General features: G+C 40.6%; 1 protein-coding gene across 7 annotated transcripts in view; it reads right to left on the bottom strand.

Moving 5' to 3' along the window:
* SH3GL3 (SH3 domain containing GRB2 like 3, endophilin A3) overlaps positions 1 to 24,906 on the bottom strand; it is a 165,725-nt gene that overhangs the window by 5,547 nt on the left and 135,272 nt on the right. For 6 of the 7 annotated variants that reach the window (XM_028851245.2, XM_015142897.3, XM_077940159.1 and 3 more), the window contains one exon: positions 24,314 to 24,423. In XM_028851245.2, coding sequence (XP_028707078.1) covers positions 24,314 to 24,423 — 110 coding nt within the window. Of the gene's footprint in view, positions 1 to 3,434; positions 3,632 to 24,313; positions 24,424 to 24,906 lie in introns of all 7 variants that reach the window. The other variant, XR_001446053.3, reaches the window with a different exon arrangement.

Raw genomic sequence — 24,906 nt, forward strand, 5'->3', positions numbered from 1 at the left:
TTAGGCTTTCATGCTAGAGCCAGGTAGGCTTTTATAAGATTTAAGAGCGAGAGCAATAGAGAGAGAGAGGGAGAGAGAGAGAGAAACTCCTGGGTTCCAAGGAACTAGAGTTTGAAGAACTCAGAGCCTAGCATTTTGATTACAAGCCATGGAGAAGGAGGAGCTGTTTCCTGCCATCCAGAGAAGAGATACAAGCTCTTCCTGGAGGCAAGGAAGTAGGGAAGGGGCCTGGAGTAAGAAGAGGATGAGCAAGAAAATTGAAATGCTCCTTGGATGCCACCCTGGGGAAGGGGGTCTTAGACTCCACTTTCCACAGAAATTCTGGGAGAAGGCAGCTATCAAAGTTCTCTGGACTAACACGGGGGCTGCAGCCCAGTGGAAACCATGTGGTGTCACTAAGTAGAGATGGGGCCTGAAGGCTGGTGGCTCCCTGTGAACTGTGAACAAATTCCCTCAAGTTCCCAGCAGGAATGCTGAGGGGTCACTGAGGCCAGAGGCAGCCTGGGGGCAGTGACACAGGGTTCCAAATGCAGAGATTCAGCAACCCAGAGAAGAAGGCCTGGGCCACAGATGTCAGCAGGTCCTGACCCAGGCCCAAGGCCTCCTGTGACGAGTCACCTCAGCTGTGGAAGCGAGCTTCCCTACCTGACACCATGACGTTCTGTAAACTCCCCACACATCCAGGCAACATCTTAGGACTGGATCAGTGGGAGGAGAGAACCTTCAAGAAAAACCAACAGCCCTGATAGGGAGTTTCTACTCTGAATTGACTGTTTAAATCCGGAATCGCCTAAGTCATAAATGGATAGTCTATGCTTTCTATTGGAAGAGACTGAGCTACCTTGAAATGGCAAGGTTGTGCTTTTTTCCACCATTAGAAGAAATGGAAAAAAGATTTTAAAACTTTTTTTTTTTTGGTCAACAGCAGAAATGGAAAAAAGATTAAGTTGTTTCCGCCATTGGTCTACATAGAGGCTTGCAAGCAAGTTCAGTTCAGCTAAAGAGAAATTAAGTTGCTGCCCGCCTGAGTGACAGTGTGTGAATTTTCCCTTGACACAAAAGTCACCACGGATGGAGCCCCAGAGTCCAGGCAGAATGGGCTGGATTTCCTCAATGGAGGCTTTCCAACTCTGTTAGATATGAGCCTCTCCAAGAGAGCTGAATGCCTGGTTTCCCACCATCAGAAGCCAGCACCTCAGCTGAAAACATCTCGTAAGAAAAGACTGGTCCTAACCAGTGTCCCATCTTTGTTGACAACCCCCTCCCGTTTTTCCCCTGTGGTCCTGCAACTGGCAGTTCCTCATCTACCTCCACCTCCTTGCTCTCTCGCATTCAGTAGCTGGCACCTGGAATCACTGGGCATAGTTGCACAGGAGCTCCCAGCTGGCTGCTGTGGATCTGGGTGCCCTTGAACAGGCGGCTGAAACCCCTGACTCTGGGCCGTCCAGTGAGACGGCTTCAGCCAGGGTTGCCCTCCCCAAGTGGCCCTGTGTTTATTTTCTCTTACTCCTGAGACCTGACTTCAACCAAACGTGACAGCCAAGGTGGGAAAACACAGTCTTCCTTGTTAAAGTATTGAAACAAAGATTATTTTAACAGAGAAAAGGGAGTGTCCCTGTTAAATATTTATTATTCAAGCTGTGTTCCACACCATTAGGAAAGAGAGAGAGAGAGAGAGACCCTACCCCAAGAGTTTAAGATGGCTGGTCAGTAAGTACTGTATCAGTAACACAGTAGGAGGTAGGAAAACCACGTTCCCCCTGAAATAAACTGAACTTCCCTCTTGGCATTAATATGGTTCAGTCCCTCTTATTTTAACAGCAGGAAAATTATTTGCAGTTCCCCTCCCCCAACTCCACTAATTTTATATATATATATATATGTATACACACACACACACATATATATACACACACACATATATATATATACACATATATATATTTTGGCTAAAGTCTCTGCTGCTGCAAAGGGTTACTTGCATATGCAGAAATGCTGAGCACATTTTATTAAGGTAGAGGCAGTCCAGTCTACAATTCCTCAGCCCCACTCAGCTACAGGGATGAAATAATAACTCCCAGGTGTTAGTGTTTACCATGTGCCAGGACAATATTCTAAGTGCCTCAGAGATATTAGTGGATTTATGGATTTAATTCCCAGAGAAATTCTATGAGTAGGTACCACTATTTCCCCCAATATGAGGGATGGAGAAATTGAGGCATACAAATTTAACACAATTAAGCCACAGCACTGAGACTTGACCGCAGGCCAGGTCGAGAGTCCGTGTTCTTGATCGCTATGCCATATACCGCTCTGAAAATGGTTAGTTTGTGGTTTTATCCCTACTCCTTTTCTTCCTGTTTTCCTTTTTTTTTTGAGACTGTCTTGCTCTGTCCCTCAAGCTGCAGTACAGTGCCCTGCTATCGGCCTGCAGCCTTGACCTCCTGGGCTCAAGCAATCCTTCCGCCTTAGCCTCCTAAGTACCTGGGACTACAGGCACCATCATGCCTGGATAATTTTGGTATTTTCTATAGAGGTGGGGTCTCACTATGTTGCCTAGGCTGGTCTCAAACTCCAGGGCTTAAGTGATCCTCCTGCTTTGGCCTCCTGCTTTGGCCTGGAATTACAGGCATGAGCTACCATGCCCGGCCTTCTCCCACACCATTTCTGAGCCAACTCCAGCCAATGGGGTGGCCCATCAGCTGGGCTTGGAATGAGCCTTTGGGTCCTCAGTTTGGCATACCTCAGGATGCTCCCAGGCCTTAGAAGGATCTCTAAGAGCATTATCTACCTAAATCCTACCCAGATCCCCAGGAAGCTCTGTCCATGTCCCACCTAGCCTTGCCTGGCACACCTGAAAGATAACTTCCGGGCACTTAGTCTCTATCCCGTCTTCTTCAGCCTGAGTTCCAGCTTCAAAGTGAGCAGCTCAGGCTTCAGTTAAAAATAGTGCCCACTCCAGGTGGTGAATTAGACCCCAGAGTAGAGATGGCATCAGAAGGGACTGGCATGTCTGCAGCCTGGCCTTCTCATCTTCTCTCTCTCTCCCATATGCCAGGATCTGGAAGCCTGTTCTCCAGGGCTCCATCTCTAACCCTGACTTTAAGGGAGGTGAAGGTGGAAGGACTGGTCAGTGGTGAAAGGGGCGTCCTTTTCTCTGTTGCACTAAAAATCACATTTCTTTTGTGGAACTTGGGTTCTTTTCAGACCACCGAAGGAGCCCACTGTGCTCACTCCTTTGCTGGCCTTGACTGTGGGGACTTCGTGATCTGGAAGCATTCAGTCAGAGCATCCCCACTGAAAGGCAAACTATGACCCACCCCTACAGCTATTTTGAGGGGCAAAGGGGATGGAGAGAGAAGTAATTCACACAATGTTGTCAACATAAGTTGCTGTTGGGGTACAAGGTATGGAGTCTCCCAGAAGCTACTGACCTGAGAAGGGCTCTTTGTCTTTTAGTAAATCCCCCAGACTGTTGTGTCTTTTGAGTGTTTTTGTTCCTGCTTTTTATAGTTTTTCTCTTGCCTCCCTTGTAGTCTGGCTGCGACCTGTCACTTTTTTCTGCCGTCAATGGCCTTCCCGAAGCAGTCCCTTGGGCCTTCCTAATCTGCTGGTTCCAGTCTGCTGTAGGCTGGGAAATCAGATAACCGATTATATAACATTAACAGTGCTGCATTGTGGGCTCTTACTCTGTACCGAGTCCCTTGCCCAGTACCCCTAATTCACAAGATCCAATTTAATCCTTAGAATAATCCTGTGAGGTACTAATGAGAATCCGCATTCGTTAGATGACGAAATTGAGACCCAAAGGTATGAACTGAGACAGGATTCGGGCTTCCCTCTGACTCCAAAGCCCACTTTGCAGTAAGGCAGGTAACACCCCTTTGGGCTGGGTGGGCTCATATTCTGCTCACTTTCTGGCCTGAAGTCAGGAAATCCAAACGTGTTCCCTTATTACTTACACCAGTTGTAGAGCAGCTGAGGAACAGACAGGAAGGTGGGGGGAGTCCACACCCCAGTCAGGAATGGGACCCCAAGGATCCTGGAAGCTTCGGTTCCAGAACCCAGGTGACCTTGAGGTTTGACTGTACCTGCGCCATCCGACTAGAGAGTTCATCTCCTACCATGGTGGGGTAGAAACCTGATTTGGAACTTTCAGGTTTATTTCTGGTTCCAATTCATTTTCAAACTCTCACCGAGTGTTTGAAAGCATGGAGCCAGGAGCATGGAGCCAGGCACCATGCTCAATCTGTGAGATACCATCTCCTCTGAGTTCAAACAAGCATATCTGATTCAAACTCCCTTCAAAAAGTTTCTCTTTTCCCATTTATAATCTCAAATTGTTATGGCAGAATTCATTTGAAGCACATACTTTCTCGCTATCTAACCCAGACACAACACTGGTGTCCAATGCTGATAGATACCACCGACACTATCTAATTCAACATCTCTAACATATTGTTTTTCTCCATGGGTAAGAGCGCACTGGACAGAAGCTTCAGATCTCTGCATCTTTGCTGTGGATTAGGTCATCTTTGGGTCCTGATTTCCTTATCTGGAAATTTTAAGTGTTGGTCTATGATGGTTAAGTTGTACATTACCAAGTAAAATCTAGTAAAAGTCTATGAACTGTCTTTCTAGAAATAACAGCCCTGTATTTATCCACAGGAGATGTGATTTATTGAAATTACTTGTCAATGGAACTCAAGCTTAACCATTAAAATCTGTAAAAATAAGCATGTGTGCTTTATGTTAAGCTTAATGCCAATCTTCCTCAATTTACTCGAGTTATATTAGATGGGTTTAATTAATAAAGTTGTGCCCTCCTCCACCTTACAAAACCATGACTTGTCTACTGAGATGACGTTTGCAGATAAATATCAAAACCTGCGGCCCATTTATTTATCAAAATAAACTTTCTGGCAGGTGACCCCTCTATTGCAACCAGATCCAATGTGTGTGGTTTGTTTTTGTTGCTGTTGTTGTTGTTTGTATTATTATTATTATTATTTTGCCACTCTGAGTTCTGGAAAACGAAAATGCAAACAGCAGCCTTCATTAGAGTTGGCTTTCTGGCCACTGGCATAGTGATCAGCTTGCAGATGATACCTTGTCTGGCCTGCTCCTTGCTTTTTCACAATGTGGATTAGTTGCCAACATCTAAAAGTCAGGAGATGTCACATAAACATAGGGTTTCTGGTTAATCTTGAAAAATCAGAAAGGCTAGCTATGATGGGCCCACATTCTCAGGCAAGGCACTTGTCGTAGACTATTGGCCATCCCCTTCAGAAAGAACAAGTGTTTTCTAGTTGTTGAAGGACACACCTCTCTCTGTCATGATCCTGACTTGGAAGCTTAGAGTCAGCCATTTATCACCAGCCTTGCACTACCTTCTTACACTTTTCCTATGTCTCTCATTCCTATAATCTGGCATTCAAGTTTGCACTTGCAGCCACATCCACTGGACAACTCTAAGGGGTGTCATTCATATGGGTTCAGAGTCCCCTGGATGGTGCAACACCATTGTTGCCTGGTTTGTAATCCCAGGAAACAACTGACTTCTACTGTATTTTTTAAAACAAGTACATAAATTAATATTTAGATGATGGTATTTTACATTTTAGCTTACAGATCAAATGTATCATTATAAAGTATATGTTAAGATTTTAAAATATGCAGCATCGGAGATCATTTCAGCAAAGTCAAAATTCCCACAACTAAGTCGGAATTTATGTCTTATGGCTTTTCAAAACTCTTTTTACAGGCTATTTAGAATAATTGCAGAAAATCATTCCCTGCAGTGAGGAAAACTTCCCTCTCTAAATCTCCCTTCAGACTGGAAAATAACAGAGAGACTCTTCCTGTTCACCTCACCAATGGCTACTGATCAGCAATAATAATCATATTTCAACTTTAACTTTTAAAATATTTTTTAAAATATAGAAAATATTAAATGTTCAACCTATCCACGTTTCAAATTATTAAGAATGCTAAGTACTCACAAAAGATAACTACTGCAGCCACAGAATTTAGAGCTAGAAAGTACCTTGGAATGTATTAAGTCCAATCACTTCCTCTAGGAACAAGTTCAAATCGGTCTAGAGGTGCTAAGAAACTCACCCCAACTGATACAACTAAGAAGTTCCAGAATCTGAACTACAACATGGGACTCCTGTTTCCTTATTTTTTTCTCTCTTGCCAATAACTCTGACTCTGAAGCACTACTGATAATACCTAGAAATGGATCTGGGGGGAAGGCTGTTAGTGGGGAAGGGGAATAGAAGAAAAGAGGTGGAAGGAAAGAAATGTAAGAAACAACCTGCTGACCGAACAATCACCATTGTCACTGCTCTGTGAAATTTTAATTTCCTCTACGGAAATGTAGGTTAAAAAAATTGCATATATTTCTATTTGTAAAGTGTTCATCTTCTTCAATTTTCAAACTTCATATTTCACTTTTGAATAAATATTTATTTTCTAATGTAATCCTAGACATTTTGTGCCAATGAGGGGAATGACTTAGGCTCTAGAAATTACTTCCAAGCTGCCTTAGAAGTGTCAAGAAATTTATAAAAGTCTCTTTTATACCTAAAGAGAGTTAGAATGTCTTAATACAAGCCATTTGGGAAATTTATTTCACCTCACTCTGATGTGCCTGTAGCACACATTTGGAATGCATATTTGTTAACTAATTTCAGTCTCCTATATGTTTAAAGCAGGTCCCAGTTTGGGGCATATTAACCCTTAGTTGTGATTACACAAAGTGGTACCCCTTTTAAGAGTTTCGGCAAGAAGAAAAAAAAAAACTTCATAAAAAATGAGTTGATAAAATACACTTTGTCCTTAGTCTTTAAATATATAATTCAGGAGGTGACAACCTGGGACCCAATAAAAATTCCTCACGGGCGGGGAAGATACTTGAGCCTGGGTCACAAGTTCCTACACTATTTTCTTCAAAATCAGTGGTTTTCTGGGAGCTACACAGGCACACGTTTCAGCTCAAGGATGTTTCTTGGCCTCCTTTTCTCTTTGGGGACAGAGGGGCAGCTTACACTGATGAAACAGCATGACCCTACACTCGTGGGCTTGAACAGGCAGTCGTTTCTCCCAGCCAGAACCTAGAGTTGGATTTTGTCTGCAATCTGTCATTTCAAGATGTGATTCTCCCCCTTCTCCATTTTGGCTCACTTTACTCATTCTCTTAACTACCTAGCAATGATATTATCAAAGATTCCATCTCAGTCCCACGATGCATTCTGCTTAATTGACTTATGTTCTCTCATCTCTCTCTTTTTTTCTTTAGAAAGAAGAAATGATGAAGAAAATGTTCTTGGAATTCATTTCTGGCAGTCTCATGAGCTTTGCTTTCATTTGTTAGAGAAATGCTTGACATTTTTCCTTTACTTTATAAACACTATGTGCAAATCATTCAGAATCCTAATGGAAAGTAATTTCCCATTAATGCAGGCTATAAATGTCATTTTCTTTTGAAACTGTGCCTCAAAAACAAACAGTACAGGACCCCCTTTACACTCACAAATTCCACCCACAAATCAAGGAAGCCCAGTGCTAGGTGTGTGAGATGGGGACTTGAAGCTACCACCGAGGGAAACTTAGAAGAGGCAGCCTGGGACAGGCACAGGCAAAAGACACACAGTGGCACACAGTAGTTTGCTGCAGTGGAGCATATGGGACACTGAGCCTTCTTAAAAGCCAGCTTCTGCACATCTGTGATCTCTGTCTGAACATCGCCCTTCTAGGAACTTAATCAGTCTAGGGACCCAGCTACTGGCCAAGAAAGAGGGGACAAAGTACTGACATGCGCGACCTCAGTGAGGAAGCCAAAGACCTCACTGTCTTCTGTTTTTCCCTTCCAAGTCAGATGCATTCAGCGGGCTCCCTTTGCAACCACTTGCTGACCACAGATTCCCCATAATCATGAATCTTGGAAATAAATCATTCCCAATGCTCCTGGCCGTTTCATAACATTCCCTAGTATTCTTTCTTAATGACATAACATGAAATATCTATAAGGTAAAATGCCCAGCTCTGCTACTTCCTGGCTCTCTGATCTTGAGAAGATCTCACTTAACCTCTCAGAGCCTCTACTTACTCATCTGTAAAATGGGGAATAAAAATAGTACTAGAGATGTATACAAAGTATTTATACAATATCTAACCCATAGTAAGTAGTCAATAAGTGTAGTTGCTATTATCACTATCTTATTATTTACTACTTTTTTTAATTTTCACTTCCTTGGAGTACTGTTATGAGGATGAAATGAGTTATGTCTATGTCTACACAGCACCAAATACTAACTCCTGGCATACTGTTGGCACTCAAATGCTAGGTCCCTATGACCTTAAGGGATACTTTAATTCAAATACCTTTTCATTTTTATAAGGCTTAACACACTCTACACTGCCAGTCTGTGAGCTCAATCAAAGGAAAGTTGAGCTCTCTCTTTGGTGGCAAATGAGAGAATGGTGTCTTGGGAGCTTGACCTGAGGTCCTATCTCTAAGAACTACTCGGCTGCAAGCTGGAAAGGTAGAGACAATGGGGCAAGGACTGAGCCCTGGGGTTCTGGGTTCTCCTTTCCTACCGGCATTGAAGGAGGGAAGCTGAGGTTGAACTCACTGTGAAAAGTTTTAGTTAATTTGCTTATACCTAGCTGCTGCTGCTGCTTTTTTTTTTTTTAGACAGAGTTTCACTCTTGTTGCCCAGGCTGGAGTGCAAGGGTGCGATCTCGGCTCACCGCAACCTCACCACAACCTCTGCCTCCCGGGTTTCAAGGAATTCTCCTGCCTCAGCCTCCCAAATAGCTGGGATCACAGGCGTGCACCACCGTGCCTGACTAATTTTGTATTTTTAGTAGAGATGGGGTTTCTCCATGTTGGTCAAGCTGGCCTCAAACTCCCGAACTCAGGTGGTCCACCCGCCTTGGCCTCCCAAAGTGCTGGGATTACAAGCATCAGCCACCACAACAGGCTGAAACCCAGTGACCGTTAGATTATGGCAAAACATTTGAAAAACTTTTTGCCTATAATAACTCTGGAAGCAGACCACATACCAGCAGCGCTAAAGAAAGAAGGTGAATAAAATCAGAAGGCTGGATGTTAGCTAAACCTTGGTATGTGTAGCAAGTTATTATAAGAAAGACAAAAGTTGCCCAGTCTGCAAGCAAAGATAAAAGAAAGAGCAGAGGTTGGTTCCTAATGCATTAGAAAAGCAAACTTCTGTACCCCAAAGAAAACAAGATAAGCAGATTGCTCTTCCGAATCATTCTCAGAGACCTCCCTAAACCAAAGGAACTCAGTTGTGTGGCAAAGATGCAATGAAAGGTGTCACCTTCCTACTCAAATCTGCTGTTTCAGGTGGTCTCAAGGTAGCCTCTGTAAGTTAAGAAAGTGAAGCATGGGTGAGACAAGGAAGGAAAGAAAGAAACGTTTTAAGAGCTATATCTAAGAAAGAACCTTGAATGTATTTACAGGCACATGGAACTGCCTGGAAGTATATAGATCAGAAGATCACTATGTTTTTTAAGAAATCAAGTTGTGGACAGTGTGGTGACTCACCTGTAATTCCAGCAGTTTGGGAGGCTGAGGCAGGTGGATCACTCAAGGTCAGGAGTTCAAGACCAGCCTGGCCAACATGGTGAAGCCCCATCTCTACTAAAAATACAAAAATTGGCCAGGTGTGGTGGTGCATGCCTATAATACCAGCTACTTGGGAGGCTGAGGCACAGGAATTGCTTGAACCTGGGAAGCAGAGGTTGCAGTGAGCCAAGATCCCACCGCTGCACTCCAGCCTGGGCAACAGAGCAAGACTATCTCAAAAAAAAAAAAAAAAGAAAAGAAAAGAAAAGAAAAGAAATCAAGTTGTGATAAGAAGTGTAAACCTAACCTGAAGACATCTGTATCTACTAAACTGTAAGGAACCCACAAGGTCCCTGAGCAGCAATAAGCACAGATGTCAAAGAAGGCAGCCCTCCAAAGCCCACTTACAATGTGGTCTTGGAAGACACATTTCTCAGAAAGCAAATCTAGGAGCTCACAGAATAAAAGACAAAAGCATCTCCCTGATCCAAAATCCAGAGAGCAGAACCAGGGTCTAATCAAGACACTTTCTTTACTGCCAGGGTAGGGGTCCTTGAAATTTCTGTCCAGCAGGAGTCCATCATTGTTATGGACTGGTGTATGCAGTGTAGTTCTATTTGCTATGGCCTGAATGTGTGTGTTCCCCCAAAATTCATCTGTTGAAATGTAATCTCCAATGCAATAGTATTAAGAGCTGGGACCTTTAGGAATTGATTAGGTAATGAGAATTAGTGACTTGGGGGTGATTAGGTCATGAGTAGAATTAGTGCCCTTATAAAAGGGACCTGAGGGAGCTCATTTGCTCCTTCTGCCATGTGAGGACATAGCTAGAAGATATCATCTATGAGGAATGGGCCTCCACCAGGCACCAGTTCTGCTGGCACCTTGATTTTAGACATCTCAGCCTCCAGACTGTAAGTAAAAGCTACCCACTCTAAGGTATTTTGTTACAGCAGCCCAAACAAAGATGCCATTACAACTGGATAGCAGCTGCCTAGCTAGAGGTTGTACTTCCCAAGTTGCTTTGCTACTAGGTGTGGCTGTTTGAGCGCTCATCCCTGGAATGTCTGTGTCATTTCCACCTGTGGGTATAAGAGGAAATATCTAGCCTAAATGTTTGTTCCTTCTCCCCTTCCTGCTGGCTTGAGTGGCAATAACTAGGAAGCCATATGATGAAGATGGCAGAGCTGCCATCAGCCTAGACCCCTGAGAGACTTTATGCATTAGAACCACCTATCTTCTTGGAATATTCTCCCTGGACTGTGGCAGGAGTGAGGAAATTCTATTTTACTGCATTTCGGTTTTGTGGGTTTCTTTGTTGTTTTTTTTTGGAAACAGAAACTAGTGTTAGCATAATACAATACAAAAAGTCTTTTGGACCAATAACAAGCAGCAAGAGAAACCTGAATGGACCAATAACAAGCAGCAAGACTGAAATGGTAATTTAAAAATTACCAAAAAAAAAAAAAAAGAATGTCCAGGACGAGAAGGATTCACAGCTGAATTCTATCAGACATTCAAAGAAGAGTTAGTGCCAATCCTATTGACACTATTCCACAAGATACAGAAAGAAGGAATCCTCTCTAAATCATTCTAGGAAGCCAGTATCACCCTAATACCAAAACCAGGAAAGGACATAGGAAAAAAAAAAGAAAACTACAGACCAATATCCCAGATGAACACAGATGCAAAAATCCTTAACAAAATACTAGCTAAATGAATCCAACAGCATATCCAAAAGATAATCCACCACAATCAAGTGGGTTTTATACTAGTGATGCAGGGATGGTTTAACATATGCAAGTCAATAAATGTGATACACCATATAAACAGAATTAAAAACAAAAAGTACATGATCATCTCAATGACACTGAAAAAGCATTCGCAAAATCCAGCATCCCTTCATGATTAAAAACCCTCAGCAAAATAGGCATACAAGGGACATCCTTAATATAATAAAAACCATCTATGACAAACCCACAGTCAACATAATACTGAATGGAGAGAAGTTGAAAGCATTTCCTCTGAGAACTGGAACAAGACAAGGATGCCCACTCTCACCACTTCTGTTCGACATAGTACTGGAAGTCCTAGCCAGAGCAATCAGACAAGAGAAAGAAATAAAGGGCATCCAAATCAGTATAGAGGAAGTCAAACTGTCACTGTTTGCTGATGATATAACTGTATACCTAGAAAACCCTAGAACCCAAAAGACTCCTCCAAAAAGCTCCTAGAACTGATAAATGAATTCAGCAAAGTTTCAGGATACAAAATTAATGTATATAAATCAGTAGCTCTGCTATATAACAACAGAGACCAAGCTGAGAATCAAATCAAGAACTCAACCCTTTTTATAATAACTGTAAAACAAAAACAAAAACTTAGGAATATACCTAACCAAAAAGGTAAAAGACCTCTACAAGGAAAACTACAAAACACTGCTGAAAGAAATCATAGATGTCACAAACAAATGGAAACACACCCCATGCTCATGGATGGGCAGAATCAATATTGTGAAGATAACCTTACTGCCAAAAGCAGTCTACAAATTCACTGCAATTCCCATCATCAAAATACTGTCATCATTCTTCACAGAACTAGAAAAAACAATCTTAAAATTCATGTGAAATCATAAAAGAGCCTGCATAGCCAAAGCAAGATTAACCAAAAAGAATAAATCTGGAGGCATCACATTACCTGATTTCAAACTACCCTATAAGACCACAGTCACCAAAACAACATGGTACTGTTATAAAAATAGGCACATAGATCAGTGGAACAGAATAGAGTACCCAGAAATAAACCCAAATACTTACAGCCAACTCATCTTCGACAACGCAAACAAATGCGTAAAGTGGGGAAAGGACACCCTATTCAACAAATGGTGCTGGAATAATTGGCAAGCTATGTGTAGGAGAATGAAACTGGATTCTCATCTCTCACCTTATACAAAAATCAACTCAGCATGGATCAAGGACTTAAATCTAAGACCTGAAACTATAAAAATTCTAGAAGATAACATCAGAAAAATCCTTCTAGACATTGACTTAGGCAAAGGCTTCATGACCAAGAACCCAAAAGCAAATGCAACAAAAACAAAGATAAATAGCCGGGACTTAATTAAACTAAAGAGCTTCTGCAGAGCAAAAGGAACAGTAAGAGTGTACAGACAACCCACGGAGTGGGAGAAAATCTTCACGATCTATACATCTGACAAAGGACTAATATCCAGAATCTACAAGACCTGAATAGACAATTCTCAAAAGAAGATATACAAATGGCCAACAAACATGAAAAAAATGCTCAACATCACTAATGATCAGGGAAATGCAAATCAAAACCGCAATGCGATACCAACTTACCCCTGCAAGAATGGCAATAATTAAAAAATCAAAAAATAATAGATGTTGGCGTGGATGGATGAAAAGGGAACATTTCTACACTGCTGGTGAGAATGTAAACTAGTACAACCACTATGGAAAACTGTGTGGAGATTCCTTAAAGAACCAAAGGTAGAACTACCATTTGATCCAGCAATCCCACTACTGGGTATCTACCCAGAGAAAAAGAAGTCATTATACAAAAAAGATAGTCGCACACGTATGTTTATAGCAGCGAAATTCGCAATTGCAAAAATATGGAACCAGCCCAAATGCCCATCAATGAGTGGATAAAAAAACTGTGGGGGGGGGGGGGCGATGTGTGTGTGTGTCATATATTTGCAGCAACCTGGGTGGAATTGGAGACTATTATTCTAAGTGAAGAAACTCAGGAATGGAAAAACAAACATCATGTGTTCTCACCCATAAGCGGGAGCTAAGCTATGAGGATGCAAAGGCATACGAGTGATACAATGGACTTTGGGGACTTGAGAGAAAGGGTGGGAGGGGGTAAGGGATAAAAGACTACAAATTGGGTTCAGTGTATACTGCTTGGCTGATGGGTGCACTGAAATCTCACAAATTACCACTAAAGAGCTTACTCATGCAACCAAATACCACCTGTTCCTCAAAAACCTATGGAAAAAAATTAAAATATCAAAAAAATAAAGAAAGGAAAGGGGGAGTGCTTAACATGGAAAGTTGAATCTCTCCCCCAACTACAGAAATATACAGGGTGAAAAAATAAGTAAATAAGAAGAGATAGAAAATTGTTATGGCACCAATGAATTCTACCTTGAAAATATATCTGCTTCATTAAAATCTTAAAAAACAAACAACAAAAAATAGTCTTCAGAGAATTGTAGCTGAGTATCATCTTGATACATTTTTTATAAAATCAATTTTATTAACCTTCACTGAAACATTACATCAAAAAATGTAAACTGAAAACTAGTACCACATGCTATAAAGAGACTGTAACCATGAAAATAATTATGGAATAATATAATGGAAAATAGACAATTTTATTACATCCAAAAGGTACATTCTCTAGTCTGTAAATGACTTTTAACCGGAGGCCTCTCCTCTCTGTTAAAATTGAGCATTAAAAATACTCCAGCACAAAACTGTAGCTTATCTTCTTGAAATTGGAATGAATAAAAGAGAATTGAAAACAAGAATATTTTCTCATCATGTGATTTCAGATTGTTTGCCTGTATCCATTCAGCACCTAAAGCCATCTTGGGGAAGAGCAAAGATGCAACCAGTGAGATAAGTGGCACTGAATGTCTTAAGGGAAATTTCCATTAATATGGCACGATGAAGTACAAGACTGCAGCCTTCCTTTCATGTATCAAATCCCTATCACTTATAAAATAGGACTTTTTAAGGTTGCAAATAATGTTGGAAAATGAGACTAAATACTGCTGGTAGACCAGAAATTATGAGGAACACAAGAATGTCTGGAAGACGGAAAGCAGCAGATGGAGGAAATGAGGCTCAACATGGCTCCCAAAGCGGAATGCCATGACAGTGAAGTCTAAGGGCGCCCAAAGCTCAGTGTTAGTGGATCCTAAAAACTGGCTGGCTTTCTGAGAAAAGAGCAGCCAGGTGAGTCCATTCATCCTGGGTTTGTACCAGTGCCGGGAGCCCTGGCAACTGCCTTCAGGAAGGGGTACTGACTGAGTGTGGGCACCTGAAACAGAAAGTCAGGGCAGCACTGAAAACCAGAAACCAGTCCACTGCACTCAACAGAACATCCCTTATTCCCCCTTAACCACAGGAGGCAACCTCATAAGCACTCTCAAATAAAAAATTGTGCACAGAGCCAAGAATCATCAACGTATGAGAAACAACTTCATAAAGTAGACCCTAGATCCCAGCAAATACTCAAGGAGATAAGAATTAAGAGGAGATTTTTTAAAAAGTATAATTAAGGGCCAGGTGTGGTGGCTCACGCCTATAATCCCAGCACTTTGGGAGGCCGAGGTGGGTGGATCACGACGTCAGGAGTTCACGACCAGCCTGGTCAACATGGTGAAACCCCGTCTCTACTAAAAATACAAAAATTAGCCAGGTGTGGTGATGGGCACCTGTAATCCCAGTTACTCAGGAGGCTGAGGCAGGAGAATCACTTGAACCTGGGAGGTGGAGGTTGCAGTGAGCCAAGATCGCACCATTGCACTCCAGCCTGGGTGACAAGAGCGAAACTCCATTTCAAATAATAATAATAAGAAGAAGAAGTATAATTAATATTCTCATAAGAATATGAAGGGTCTAGTTACTTGTAAAATTTTTTAAAAATGTAAATTTGAACACTTATCATGGTAGGCAGAGCAATAGCCTCCCCCAGAGATGTCTGCTTCCTAATCCTCAGAACCTGTGGATATGTTACCTTACACAGCGAAAGGGAATATGAAGATGTGATAAAGTTACAGATTTTGAGATGGGGAGGTTACCTGGGTTTATGTGGGTAGGTTCAGTATAATCACAACAGTCCTTATAAGGGGGAAGCAGGAGAATCCGAGTTAGAGAAGGAGATCTGACAATGGAGGCAGGGAGATCTGAAGATGTCATGGCACCAGCTGGGAAGCTGGATCAAGGGGCAATGAGGCAAGGAATGCAGGCAGCCTCTAGAAGTCAGGAGAGGCAAGAAAATGGATTTCACCCTGTCTAGAATGCGAACACCTTGATTTTGGGATTTCTGACCTCCAGAACTGTAAAATAGATCATACATTGTGTTATTTTAGACCACACAGTTTGTGGTATTTCATGGCAGCATCAATAGAGAACAATACAATTGGAGTAAGAAATTCAATAGATATGCTAAATAAATAAATGGATCAAGGAATAAAGTAAGAAGGTGAAATGTCCTCAGAGGGCAGAATAGAAAGACAGAAGTACAGAGAGCAAGGAGGAAAAGACGAGGCAAAGGAAGGACCAAAAGTTTCAACCTCTAGTAGTTGCTTACAAGGGCAAAAAGAAAGGGAATAGAGAAGGATATTTAAGGCATTAAAAAAGAAAGAAAGAAAGAAAGAAAACAACAAAAATAAACCCCGCCTATAATCCTAGCACTTTAGAGGTCGAGGTGGAAGGAATTTTGAGCCCAGGAGTTGGAGACCAGCCTGAGCAACATGACAAAACCCCGTATCTTAAAAAAACAAGCAAACAAACAAAAAAAACCACACACGCTTTCCATGTTTTAAAAAATGCAAGTAATCAGACTAAAAGGGTCAATGCAAATGAGGAATAGGGAAGGGAATGTAGCCCACTTCCCATACTTCTGGATACAATTGCCAGGAGAAATAGACAAATCCATAACTATAATCAGAGATTTTAATACCTTCTGCCACAAAATTAATAGGAAAACATAGACTAAAAAATCAGTTAAGAATATGGAAGACTTGAAGAACGCTATTAAATAATTTCACCTAATTGACATTTATAAAACACCCTACCCAGCAAGAATAGAACACACATTCTTCTCCAGTGTACACAGATTATTTACCAAGATGGATCATATTCTGGCCCATCAAGCAAGTCTCAAAAAATTTTAAAGGGTATGATTCATACGAAGTATGTTATTTGATTAAAAAAAAATGGAATCAGGCCGGGCGCGGTGGCTCAAGCCTGTAATCCCAGCACTTTGGGAGGCCGAGACGGGTGGATCACGAGGTCAGGAGATCGAGACCATCCTGGCTAACACGGTGAAACCCCATCTCTACTAAAAAATACAAAACACTAGCTGGGCGAGGTGGCGGGCACCTGTAGTCCCAGCTACTCAGGAGGCTGAGGCAGGAGAATGGCGTAAACCCAGGAGGCGGAGCTTGCAGTGAGCTGAGATCCGGCCACTGCACTCCAGCCTGGGCGACAGAGCGAGACTCTGTCTCAAAATAAATAAATAAATAAATAAAAATAAATTTAAAAATGGAATCAAATAGAAATCTAAAACCGAAAGAGATCTGAAAAATATCCACATATGTGGAAATGATATATAACACATTTCAAAAGAAACCAAGAGTTAAAGAGGTTATCAAAAGTAAAATTAGAAACAATTGTAAAAACGATGAAAGGGAAAACTCAGCATATCAGAGTGCATGAGATACTGCTCAAGTGGTACTTAAGGGGAAATTGAGAGCACTTAACATATCGGAAAAGGCAAAAGGACTCAATGGCAACAGAGAAAAATCAATGAGACAGAGAGCTGGCTCTTTAAGAAGATTAATAAAACTGATAAATCTATAGCTAAAATGATTAAGAAAAGAAAAAGACAAAAATTACCAATTTCAAAAATGATTGAGAGAAGTAAATCACTACAAATTCTATATATCTTAAAAGGATAATAACGGAATATTATGAACAACTTTATGCAATAAATTTGACAACTTAGATGAAAGGGATAAATTCCTTGAAACACACAAACTTCTAAAGTTCACTCAGGAAGAAACAGATAACCTCAATTGCCTTCTATCTATAAAGATGTTGAATTTATAGTTTAAAGCCTTCATGCAGAAAAAAACAAATAAACAAAAAAAGGAGTAACTTTACAGAGGAAAGCTGACAAACATTGCCTCAGCCAGCTGACCCAGATCAGTATCAGCAGTGATTAATCTTGTTGATAGCGCATATTTTTTTGTTTAACGTTTAGGTTCAGGTGTACATGCACAGGTTTTTTACATGAGTAAACTGTGTGTCATGGGGATTTGGTGTACAGATTATTTTGACACTCAGGTGATCAGCATATTTTTCAATTCTCACCCATTCCCACCTTCCACCCTCAAGCAGTCCCCACTGGCTATTACTCCCTTCTTTGTGTCCATGTGTACTCAATGTTTAGCTCCCACTTACAAGTGAGAACATGCAGTATTTGGTTTTCTGTTCCTGAGTTAGTTCACTTAGGATCACGGTCTCCAGTTCCATCCATGTTGCTGCAAAGGACATGATCTCATTCTTTTTTACGGCTGTGTAGTGTCCCATGGTGTATATGTACGTCTTCTTTATCCAGTCTACCACTGATGGGCATTTAGTTTGATTCCACGCCTTTGCTATTGTGAATAGTGCTGTGTGCTGTGATGAACATACACGTGTATCTGTCTTTATGGTAGAATGATTTATATTCCTTTGGGTATATACGCAGTAAGGGGAACGCCGGGTCAAATGATAGTTCTGCTTTAAGTTGTGCGAGAAATTGCCAAACTTCTTTCCACAGTGGCTGAAGTAATCTACATTCCCACCAGCAGTGTATAAGCTGTCTCGTTTCTCTGCAGCCTTGCCAGCATCTATCATTTTTTGACTTTTTAATACCAGCCATTCTGACTAGTGTGAGATGGTAGGTGATGGGAAGAGAATGGCACTTTACCTCTGTGATCTTCTTCCCAGAAACCCACAACTCCAGTCTAACCATGTAAAGACATCAGACAAATCTCAATTGGGGGACATTCTACAAAATATGTAAACAGTACTCCCCAAAACTGTCAAGTTCATTAAAGACAAAGAGAGTCTTAGAAGCTGCCACAGCAAGAGGGGCCAAAGGAGATGTGATGACCAAATGCAATGTGCTATTCTGGATAGGATCCTAGAACAGAAAAAGCACAGTAGGTAAAAATTAAGGAAACGTGAATGAAGTATGGACTTTAGTTAATATAAATATATGTTCATTATTTATAGTAAATGTACCATACTAATAAAATGTTAACATAGAAGAATGGAGGAGTATATGGGAATGCCCTGTGCTATTGTCACAACTTTTCTGTAAGTCTAAAACTATTCTAAAATTTAAAATTAATTTTAAAAAACTTTCCCACAAAGAGTTTATCCTAGGGAAGAAAGGTGTAATTCACCATATTAACAAACTAAAAAAAAAACAAATGATCATCTCAACAGATACCAAAAAAAGGCATCTGACAAAATTCAAAGACTGTTTCGCATTAAAACTCTCTTCAAACTATTTATGACTAGAAGGGAATTCCCTCAATCTGATTTTTAAAATCTATGAAGGCCAGGCCTAGTGGCTCACGCCTGTAATCCCAACACTTTGGAAGGCCAAGGCAGGCGGATAGTCGGAACCCAGAAGTTCATGAGCAGCTTAGGCAACAGGGAGAATCCTCATCTTTACGAAAGATACAAAAATTAGCCAGGCTTGGTGGTGTGTGCCTGTAGTTCCAGCTACACAGGAGGCTAATGTGGGAGGATCTTTTGAGCCCGGCAGGTTGAGGTTGCAAATAAGCCACGACTGTGCCACTGCACTCCAGCCTGGGCAACGGGGCAAGACGCCGTCTCAAAAAAAAAAAAAAAAAAATTATATGAAAACTCTACAGCTAAAATCATCCTTAATTATGAAGTATTGAATGCTTCTCCCTTAAAATCAGAGACAAAGCGAGGATGTCCACTCTAACCCTTTGTACTCAGCATGTTCTAGCAAGTGAAAAAAGGCAAGAAAAACAAAGGTATGCAGATATCAAGTAAAACTGTCTTCATTTACAGAGGACATGAACATCTATGTAGAAAAACTATGGAATCTATTAAAAAACTACTAGACCTAAGATGTAAATTTAGCACCATGGCAGGATACAAGATCACTATACAAAAATCAATGGAATATTATGAACGCTAGAAACAAAAATTCAGAAATGGAAATTTTATTAAAATGCTGTTTACAATTGCATAAAGATATAAAATACTTAGAGATTGATGCAAAAATTTAAAAGACCTGTATATATTCTAAAAATAGTGAAACATTGCTGAGAGAAATTCAAGAAGACCTAAATAAATGGGAAATAAAATAGATTGTGTTCAAGACTGGAACACTCAATATTGTTTTTTGGTTTTTGTTTTTGTTTTTTTGAGACAGAGTCTCGCTCTGTCATCCAGGCTAGAGTGTGGTGGTGCAATCTTGGCTCACCGCAAGCTCCGCCTCCCAGGTTCACCCAATTTTCCTGCCTCAGCCTCCAGAGTAGCTGGGACTACAGGCGCCTGCCACCATGCCTGGCTAATTTTTTGTATTTTTAGTAGAGACGGGGTTTCACCATGTTAGCCAGGATGGTCTCGATCTCCTGATTTTGTGATCCGCCCGCCTCAGCCTCCCAAAGTGCTGGGATTACAGGCGTGAGCCACCGCGCCCAGCCTGGAACACTCAATATTGTTAAGCTATCAATACCTCTTAAATTGATTTACGGATTCACCCAATCCAAATAAAAATCTGGGCAGGATTTTTTTGAAACATTGAAAATTTGATCTCTAAAACTCACATGAAAATGCAAAGTAACTAGAATAGTCAAACGATTTTTAAAATGAAGACCAAAGTTAGAGGACTAACAGAACCTGACCTCAAAACTTACAAAGCTACAGTCATCAAGACAACAACAATTGTATAAGAATAGAAATGCAATGATAGTATACTATGTGATACTGCTGTGAATATTATTTCTGTGCTCACGACATTGTAAACAAGTGTTAGAGGATGGAAAAATGGAAGTTTTGGATGAGGCCCCAGAACTGTTTTTGTTTGTTTGTTTCTTTGTTTTAACTGATGTGCAGAAGACAACTTATGCAGGATTTGGAAACAAACGAAAAGAGAAGAGATGAGGGAAGCCAATTTTGTAACTTTCAATCCCAGCCTACATCTATGGCATTAACAGGTCAGAAGATGGACATTAAAAAGGATTTTTAGAAAAATGTTTGGAGAGAGTGTGGAGGAGGCAGGATGTGTTGTGACCTTTTCATTTCACACCAAATCAAGAGAGAAGGACTTTTAAAAGATTCTTCAGGGAGCTTAAAATACATTCTCTGGGGACTTAAGAACAGAAGGGGTAGATGGGGAAAGAGAAAAAGCCAAAGACAACCTCTTCCCTGACACCAGTGTTCCCACTGCAACAGGCCAGAGCTTGGGGAGGAGTGAAAGCCAAACTTTAAATCAAGATGAAAGCTTTGACTGTGACATGGGTCTTAGCATTTTGACTACTGCACGAGCCTGCACTTACACACTCAAGTGACTGGAGAACTTATGTGAACCAAGAGTGGTCAGAGAAGCCATGGAGACTGCTCACATTTTCATCCAGAAGCAGGCAATTCAAAATAAGAGCAGGGAAAAAGGGGAGGAGGGCATTTTAAGAGTCCCACATGATGGAAGTGATGGTTATACAATGAATATTTATTTAACAATAACAGTGATTATAAGTAAATTGGAAGGGTGAAAGGAGGGAGAAGTCTATGGAAGACCAAGGGTTACAAAGCTAAGCCTTTATCTTCCATATCAGGAAATCAATACATTTATCCAAAACTGAAAAATCAAGAAATTGTAAAAAACAAGCATCATGAAGTTAAGTACCAAATAAATATGTAAAAGAGTTGAAAGTGTTTCCTCTGAGAGCAGAAAATAAGCACTGGGAAAGGAGTTGAAGGGGAAACTACCATTTCTCACGGAAAAGCTTGCACCATGTTTTTTTTAAAAATGTATACACATATATTCTGATAATTTATAGTTTTACTAATGAGAAAATTAATGGGGCCTGCCCATGTTTTCACACAGAGGTAGAGGTAACTACATTTGCATTTGTAAAACCACATACGCATATTACCATTTTCTTTTTAAACTACATATACATATTACTCTGATAATTTTTGTTTTTAAATGGAAAAAAAAACCAAAAACCTTTAAGGATAGCAATAGGGATGGAAGAAAATTCACACTGTGCAGCTTATATGAGCAATGTGTGTTTGAAAGGGCAATTGGACACCCCTAGGCAAAATAAATGAATCTCAACTTAAGTCTCACATTTATACAAAAATTAACACAAACTGGATCACAGACTTAAGAAAAAACATAGGAGAGGCCGGGCATGGTAGCTCAACAACTGTAATCCCAGCACTTTGGGAGGCTGAGGCAGCTAGATCATTTGAGGTCAGGAGTTCGAGACCAGCCCAGCCAACATAGCAAAACCCCATCTCTACTAAAAATACAAAAATTAGCTGGGCATTGTGGTGTGCGCCTGTAGTCCCAGCTACTCGCGAGGCTGAGGCAGGAGAATCGCTTGAACCTGGGAGGCAGAGGTTGCAGTGAGCTGAGATTGCACCACTCTACTCCAGCCTGGGCTACAGAGTGAGACACCGTCTCAAAAAAAAAAAGGAAAGAAAATAGAAGAAAATCTTTAGTATTTAGGGTTAGGCAAAGAATTCCTAGACTTCACACAATCTATAAAAGTAAAAATGAATACACTGGACTTCATAAGAATTAAAAATTTTGATCTGTGAAAGACCCTGTTAAAAGGATAAAAAGATAAGCTACAGAGAGAATATATTTGCAGATCACATATATAGAAAGAACTTGTATTTAGAATAAATCAAGCATTCTCAAGACTCAACAGTCAAAATGTAAACAATCCAATTAGAAAATGGACAAAAGACATTAAGAAACATTTCACCAAAGAGGATACACAGATGGCAAATAAACACATGAAAAGATATTCAACATTATTAATCACTAAGGAAATGCAAATTAAACCCACAATAAGATTCACTACACACCTATCAAAGTGGCTAAAATAAAAAATAGTGACAACACCAAATGCTGGCAGAGATGTGGAGAAACTGGATCACTAATGCATTGCTGGTGGGGATGTGAAACAGTAGCACAACTCTGAAAGATAGTTTGGGAATTTCTTTTCATTTACAAAAAGAAATCCTCATGATAAAGATCTAAATATTAAGAAAAGATTATTCAAAGTAGTAGAAAACTATAGAAAAGTAACTCCAGGGATAAGAAGACTTTTCACAACAGGGCACAAAATGTCATCATGACAGGGCACAAAATGTAAAAGTCGTAAGCAAAACACAGATACATTTGACTACATCAAAATAAAAGCTTCTGTATACTGGAAGAAAAACTAAACAAAGCAAACAACGGCAAAAGCAACAAAGAGACAAGGCACTCCATAAGCAAAGTTTAAAGATAAATGACAAATTGGGAAAAAAATTATTAATATTCCCATATGGAAAGAACTCCTATAAAACAACAAGATAAAGCAAACTACCCCCAAAAAACACAAATAAATGACATAAACAGACAATTCAGACACAAGGAAATACAAATTAAAATACAGAAAAGAAAGTTCACCCTCACTAATAATCATGGCAATGCAAATTAAGACGGGATACCATTTTTTTCTCATGAGTGCTTGGCAGAAATGGAAGTCTACTGGCATGGGTGTGGAGAAGCAGGTGTTCATGCTTTCATAGTAGCATAGCCAGCACAGTGGATAACTGGAAAAAACCTTAATGTCCACTAATAGGGAAATGGTATAATAGAAAACTATGAAGCTGTTAAAACAGTGGGATAGATCTATATGCATGATATGGAAATAACTCCAAGAAACAGTGATACATTTTAAAAAGAAAACTGCCGAACAATATGCCTAGTATAATCTCGCATTTAAAAAACAGCAACAAGGCTGGGTACAGTGGCTCATGCCTGTAATCCCAGCACTTCAGAAGGCTGAGGCGGAAGGATTGCTTGAGCCCAGGAGTTGCAGACCAGCCTGGGCAACAAAGTGAGACCTTGTCTCTACAAAAAAGAAAAAAATTAGCCTGGCAGGGTCACATATGCCTGTAGCTCCAGCTACATGGGAGGCTGAGGCAGGAGCATTACCTGAGCCCAGGAGGTCAAGGCTGCACTGAGCCATGTTCATGCCATTGCACTACAGCCTGGAGACCTTGTCTCAAAAAAGAAAAAAAGAAAAAACAGAAAAAAATCCAAAACGCTGTATTTATGTGCATATCTATGTACATCAATAGATATGACAATAGTTATACCAAATTTTTAACAGTGGCTACATCTAGGAAGTGAACTGGGATAGTGTGGGTAATCACAAGAGACTATAGAATGACTTACACCATTAAATCTTTTTTCTGTGTGACTATTTTACCAATTTTTTTGTTTGATTATTTTACTAAAAGACACATTTGCGTCACTTGTTTAATAAAAAATAATGATGCAGCACTTAAGATAGTATCTAGCATATAGCAGTTGCTCAAAAATGCTAATTTCAACTTAAAAATAAATTAAGAAAATATTTTCAAAGAGTTAAAAAAATAAAGGATGATGTAGCAATAATGGTTCTATGGCCAAGGTTCTAAATGCCACATTATATAAGTGATAGAATTCTTCCCCAGGGAACAGAAAAAAAGGGGCACTTTTAGGGGAAAAGGGAACTTACCAAACAACCAAAGAAAGATATCCAGGGTCTGTGTGTATTCACTGACCCAGAAACAAGCGTTAAGTGTGTGTTTCTAGAAGTGCTTTACTAAAGGCACACTTAGCATATTAGAATGGTAAACTTACCTGTCGTCTTCACTACAGAGGTGGTGGAAACCCCATTGAGCTCACTAGCACTCCTTTTCACAGGCCTTGGCTTGTATTCTCGTCTGGGGACACTGGATGCAGCTGATATTCTGTAACACACATCATAAGATGAGCCAGACAATCTGATGTTGAAAGCTTTCCAAACACACATTCTCTCTGCCTTGTTGAGTATAGGAACTTAGGTTACAGCCAGTGGTCATGAAAGGGATGATTTTTACACACTGACTCTTGAGTAGCCGAAAGTGATGGAGGTGATATCACAAATGTAGCTTTTCAACTCTCTATTTGAGCTTGTGAGTGAAATTCATCTTGAAGAAGACTAATTGGGCCAGGCATGGTGGCTCATGCCTGTAATCCCAGCACTTTGGGAGGCCAAAGCAGGCAGATCACCTGAGGTCAGGAGTTCAAGAGCAGTCTGGCCAACATGGCGAAACCCCATCTCTACTAAAAATACAAAAATTAGCCAGGCATGGTGGTGGGCGCCTGTAATCCCAGCTACTCGGGAGGCTTAGACAGGAGAATCTCTTGAACCCGGAAGGCAAGAGGTTGCAGTAAGCGGAGGTTGCAGTGAG

The sequence above is a fragment of the Macaca mulatta genome, chromosome 7, assembly GCF_049350105.2.
Source record: "Macaca mulatta isolate MMU2019108-1 chromosome 7, T2T-MMU8v2.0, whole genome shotgun sequence".
NCBI classification, from domain to species: Eukaryota; Metazoa; Chordata; class Mammalia; order Primates; family Cercopithecidae; genus Macaca; species Macaca mulatta.